The 5,494-nt window shown below is 53.6% G+C and overlaps 1 protein-coding gene across 1 annotated transcript in view; it reads left to right on the plus strand.

Moving 5' to 3' along the window:
• The window catches only part of Scap (SREBF chaperone), a 62,996-nt gene extending 57,712 nt beyond the window's left edge, over nt 1–5,284 (plus strand). The window contains exons 14-23 of the mRNA XM_051140046.1: nt 288–476; nt 561–762; nt 839–954; nt 1,039–1,552; nt 1,628–1,713; nt 3,929–4,011; nt 4,110–4,276; nt 4,443–4,523; nt 4,642–4,848; nt 4,933–5,284. Coding sequence (XP_050996003.1) covers nt 288–476; nt 561–762; nt 839–954; nt 1,039–1,552; nt 1,628–1,713; nt 3,929–4,011; nt 4,110–4,276; nt 4,443–4,523; nt 4,642–4,848; nt 4,933–5,178 — 1,891 coding nt within the window. The 3' untranslated portion in view covers nt 5,179–5,284. The remainder of the gene's footprint in view (nt 1–287; nt 477–560; nt 763–838; nt 955–1,038; nt 1,553–1,627; nt 1,714–3,928; nt 4,012–4,109; nt 4,277–4,442; nt 4,524–4,641; nt 4,849–4,932) is intronic.
• The last annotated feature ends 210 nt before the right edge of the window (nt 5,285–5,494 follow it).

Below are 5,494 nucleotides of genomic sequence, written 5' to 3' on the forward strand. Positions count from 1 at the left end.
AGCTGAGCTGTGCCGACTGTCACCCCGCTCGCGGTGTCAGCTCACCGTCCCCAGAGCATCTCCTCGACTAGGTGAGGGAACACTAGTCTGAATTCTGCATTGAATTTGAAATAGTTGAGAGCGATTCATGAGGTAGTGGTACGGGAGCTAGCACTCCCTTGTTCTCAGGGGTGCTAGTGACAGCAAGATTGGGTGCCAGATCCAGTTTGGGGAGGGGGCTGCAGGCAGTGAGCAGACTACACTAGGAAGGCATCCCTGCTGAGGCAGGGCATCCCTGCTACTCACAGGTACATCAGCCTGCTGCCTGTCATCCCTGTCACGCTGCGCCTGAATCCGCAGGAGGCTCTGGAGGGTCGGCACCCTCAGGATGGCCGAAGTGCCTGGGCCCCACCTGAGCCTTTGCCTGCTGGTCTCTGGGAGGCCGGACCTAAGGGGCCAGGTGGAACACAGACCCATGGCGACATTACCTTGTACAAGTAAGGCCTTGGTGAGACTAAAGGGTCAGAGTGGAGCCAGTGTTGGGATACATACCCTGCTCACACTTTTGCTGTCCCGCACAGGGTAGCCGCCCTTGGCCTGGCAGCGGGCATCGTCCTAGTGCTGCTGCTGCTCTGCCTCTACCGGGTGCTCTGCCCGCGTAACTATGGGCAGCCGGGTGCTGGTCCCGGCAGACGTAGACGCGGGGAGCTACCCTGCGATGACTATGGCTATGCACCGCCTGAAACAGAGATCGTGCCCCTGGTGCTGCGAGGGCACCTCATGGTGAGTTGGGGGGGTGGTTCAGTGGATGGCAGGTCATCGCGGCCTTGGCCTGTGCCAACACAGCACCCTCACGCAGGACATAGAGTGCCTGGCTAGCGACGGGATGCTGTTAGTGAGCTGCTGCCTGGCAGGCCAAGTCTGCGTGTGGGACGCACAGACAGGAGACTGCCTCACGCGGATCCCGCGCCCAGGGTAAGCACCGGTTGGCCCGCCCCTCGCCTGTTCTTGCTGGCTCTGTCCTCAGCTCATACTCTTGTGGTCCCTCACCCTGGCCAGGCCACGCCGGGACAGCTGCGGAGGCGGGGCTTTTGAAGCTCAGGAGAACTGGGAAAGGCTGTCAGATGGCGGCAAAGCTAGCCCTGAGGAGCCTGGGGACAGCCCTCCACTGCGACACTGCCCCCGAGGGTCTTCACCGCCTTCCCTCTTCGGAGACCAGCCAGACCTCACCTGCTTGATAGATACCAACTTCTCAGTGCAGCTGCCCCCAGAGCCCACTCAGCCCGAGCCTCGTCACCGGGCGGGGTGTGGCCGCTCTAGGGACTCTGGTTACGACTTCAGCCGACTGGTGCAGCGTGTGTACCAGGAGGAGGGCCTGGCTGCTGTGCACATGTCTGCCCTGCGCCCACCCTCCCCGGGACTTCCTCTGCCCCAGGCCTCTCAAGAAGAGGGGACTGCTCCGGAGAAGGGCTCCCCTCCTCTGGCCTGGGCCCCCAGCACAACAGGCTCCATCTGGAGCTTAGAGCTGCAGGGCAACCTCATCGTGGTTGGACGGAGCAGTGGCCGGCTGGAGGTGGGCTGAGGGGCTGCCCACACTTAGCTGCGGGGCTCCCACAGGGAGTGGTGCTTACAGCTGCTGCGTTTGCAGGTGTGGGATGCCATTGAGGGTGTGCTCTGCTGCAGCAATGAGGAGATCTCCTCAGGCATCACAGCCCTTGTCTTCCTGGACAGAAGGTGAGAGTCCCCAAATGCTTGCCTCAGCCCATGTTTCATGCCACCTGTCAGGGTCAGACCACTCTTTGCTGAGGCTTGATGCTTCTTTCCTTAGATTGGTGTGGGATTTGGCATATATTTACTCAGTCTGTTACCTGTTGAGATGAATGGTTCAAGTAGTGACCACTTTAAAAATGAGAAGTGTTTGTAGCTGGACCAGGCATGATAACCCAGAGTACACTGGTACATTTTCTTTCTACCCTTCTAAGTCAGTATCTCTTACTGGATTGTGAATACTGACCCCTCTGGATATCTCACTCTTATTTTCAGTTGCAGAAAAGGCGTGTGCAGGTTCTTTGTTTTTGAAACGTGGTCTCATTTGGGTACTCAGAAACCAATAATTGTTTTTCTGAACGTGTTCAGGGTTTTTATTTATTCTTTATTTGTATTTTTTTTGGTTTTTCAAGACAGGGTTTCTTTGTGTAGCCTTGGCTGTCCTGGACTCACTTTGTAGACCAGGCTGGCCTCAAACTCAGAGATCCACCTGCCTCAGCCTCCTGAGTGCTGGGATTAAAGGCGTGCGCCACCACCATCCAGCTAGGATTTTTGTTTATTTAAACAGGTATTTTGCCTGCATATATGTGACTGTGCACTGCATGTGTGTCTGGTGCATACAGAGGCTAGAAAAGGATATCAGGACCCTGAGCTGTTCAGTAGGTGCTGCGAGTGTAACCTGGGTTCTCTGGAAGGGTGCCTCTGAGGGCACTTTACCAGCATTTGGGAAACTCAACTATATAGCCCAGACTGACCTTAAAGCCTCAGCCTCTTGCCTCAGCCTCTCAAGGGTCAGGATTACATGTCTGTTCTGCCCTGGGCTCAGAACATCTTCCTTGTTTAAAGTCTGTACTAGTTTAATGCTGTTCCTCTCTCCTGTGCTGCTTGCCCCTCACACTGTCTTGGGATTCTGCATATAAATTGGGTTGGAGGAAGGGGTATACTACTTCCTCAGTTCACCTGCCTGCTCCATAATGGCTCTTCAAGGGTCCTGGCTATCAGTGCTCTCACCATTTAAGCTAGACGGGGGCCTTTGGGGGAGGTGTGAGGGGAACTCTGGATCTCCATTTTGTCTGCTACCATCTCTTCTGCCACTTCTGGACCCTTGAACAGGCATTTGCTCCATCCTACTCATAACCTGGCCAACCTTGTCAGGTCCCTTCTCTTCAGCTCTGGGAAGAGCTTCCATGTCTCTTGCCTTCAGAGTCCCTGGTTACATGCACTCTCCTCACTCTCCCCTTCTATGCAACATGGGAGTCCCAGATGAGTCTTTTTGATGATGATGGGCAGATGTAGATATCCACTGCCTTTTGCTGGAACAAGATTTCAGAATCCCACCAGATTTGTGATTGTAAGGACCATTGGCAAATATGCCTGCCTGTGCCTAAGAATTCTTGGGAACAAAGAAAATCTCTTGTGGATAAAGGCAACAAGTTAACTGTATACTTAGGTCAAACTTGACTTCTGTCATGAAGATTGCAGGCCCCTAGGCCAGGCGTGGCAGCACGCGCCTTTAATCCCAGCACTCAGGAGGCAGAGGCAGGTGGATCTCTGTGAGTCAAGGCCAGCCTGGTTTACAAAGCGAGTCCAGGATAGCTAAGGCTACAGAGAAATCCTGTGGGGGGAGAAGGGGATTGTAGCCCCCTATAGTGGTTCCATGGCACATCCTCACCCTTGCTCCTTTTCCCTTCCTCAGAATTGACCGTAGTTCTGACCTTAAAAGCTCCAGGCTACAGGGGAACCTTCCATTTGTTACATATATTTTTTAAAAAATAAAAAATAAAAATTTAGATTTTATTGTTCTTCTGTGTACGAATTTGCACCATGTGCCTGGTGCCTGTGATGAAGGTCAAAAGAGGGCATCAGATTTCCTGGAGCTGGAGTTCCAAATGGTCATGAGCTGCCATGTGGGTGCTGGGAACTGAACTGAGGCCTCTGCAAGAGCAGATGCTTTTAAAAGTGCTGAGCCGTCCCTCCAGCCTTGTTTTTGTATTTACCGGGTACCAGGTACCACATTATGAGTTATTAGCTCGTGTAACCTTTACAACCACTTTGAGGTACAGACAGTTAATCTTCATGTAACAGGAAGAGGCTGAGCTGTACTGCACTCGGCAGCTCTAGTGTCTTTTTACAGCACTTTGCGCATCCCTGGTGGCTGTAGTTTCCTGTCTTTCCCTTCTAGGATTGTAGCGGCTCGGCTTAATGGTTCCCTTGATTTCTTTTCCTTGGAGACTCACACTTCCCTCAGCCCCCTGCAGTTCAGAGGTCAGTGGGGCTGGGCTGGCAGGCATTCTAGATGGTGGTGGCAAGGATGCCTGAGAGATGCCTTTTCAGACTCTGCTCACTGAGCCTGTCCTCCTTAGGGACTCCAGGCCGAGGCAGCTCTCCTTCCTCACCCATGTACAGCAGCAGCAACACAGTGGCCTGCCATCTGACCCACACAGTGCCCTGTGCGCACCAGAAACCCATCACAGCCCTGAGAGCTGCTGCCGGGCGCCTAGTAACAGGGAGCCAAGACCATACTCTAAGAGTGTGTATTGTGTGCTTGTTTGTGTGCTGGTGAGCTGGAAAGGGGGTGCGGGATGCGGGGGGGCTAAGCTGGTGGAGTCCCAGAGGAATGATGGAAGACATTTCATAGCTAAAACATGTGACTTGGAAGGTCACAGAGAGCCCAGAGCCTCTCCTCCCTGTCCTAGGTCTTCCGACTAGAGGATTCGTGTTGCCTCTTTACCCTGCAGGGCCACTCGGGGGCAATCACAGCTGTGTACATTGATCAGGTGAGGGACCTGTGGTGGTAAGCTGCCCCAACTCAGTCTGGCCCTTGGAGGATGGGAACACCATTGTCAGTAAAGGCATACCACCCATGATCCAGTTCCCTTGGGCCTCTTTCCCCAGACCATGGTACTGGCCAGTGGAGGACAAGATGGAGCCATCTGCTTGTGGGATGTACTGACAGGCAGCCGGGTCAGCCATACATTTGCTCACCGTGGAGATGTCACCTCTCTCACCTGTACCACTTCCTGTGTCATTAGTAGTGGCCTGGATGACCTCATCAATATCTGGGACCGCAGCACCGGCATAAAGCTCTACTCCATTCAGCAGGTAAGCAGGTGGGGAATAGGGTTGGGTTTTTTTTTTTTGGAGGGAGTGCACCCACATTAAAGACCTCTTCTGGCCTTCCTCCAGGACCTTGGCTGTGGTGCAAGCTTGGGTGTCATCTCAGATAACCTTCTGGTGACCGGCGGCCAGGGCTGTGTCTCCTTTTGGGACCTAAACTATGGGGACCTGTTACAGACAGTCTACCTGGGCAAGAACAGTGAGGCTCAGCCTGCCCGGCAGATTCTGGTGCTGGACAATGCTGCCATTGTCTGCAACTTTGGCAGTGAGCTCAGCCTAGTGTACGTGCCCTCTGTACTGGAGAAACTGGACTGAAGGCAGGCCGACTACACAACCCCCTGGCCCCCACCCCAAGGTGGAGTACTGGGGGCAGCAACTCTTGGACCTAGACTGGAGGCAAGAGCTAAGGCATCTTCTTTGCAGCTGACTCTGAACTGTTGTCTCCTGACTGTGATATTAAACTTTTCTAAAAATCACATTTACTAGGAGCCTGGGCTGCTTGTGTCATTCCACTCTTCCACCCTTCTTTTGAGCACGTGGTGATACGCACAGAGAAACCCTTAAAAAAAAAATGTGATAAGTACAGCAAAGGGAGAGGAGTCTTTGGCATTCTTGAGGCAGCATGGGGGAA

The sequence above is a fragment of the Acomys russatus genome, chromosome 32 (assembly GCF_903995435.1).
Source record: "Acomys russatus chromosome 32, mAcoRus1.1, whole genome shotgun sequence".
Taxonomy (NCBI): Eukaryota; Metazoa; Chordata; class Mammalia; order Rodentia; family Muridae; genus Acomys; species Acomys russatus.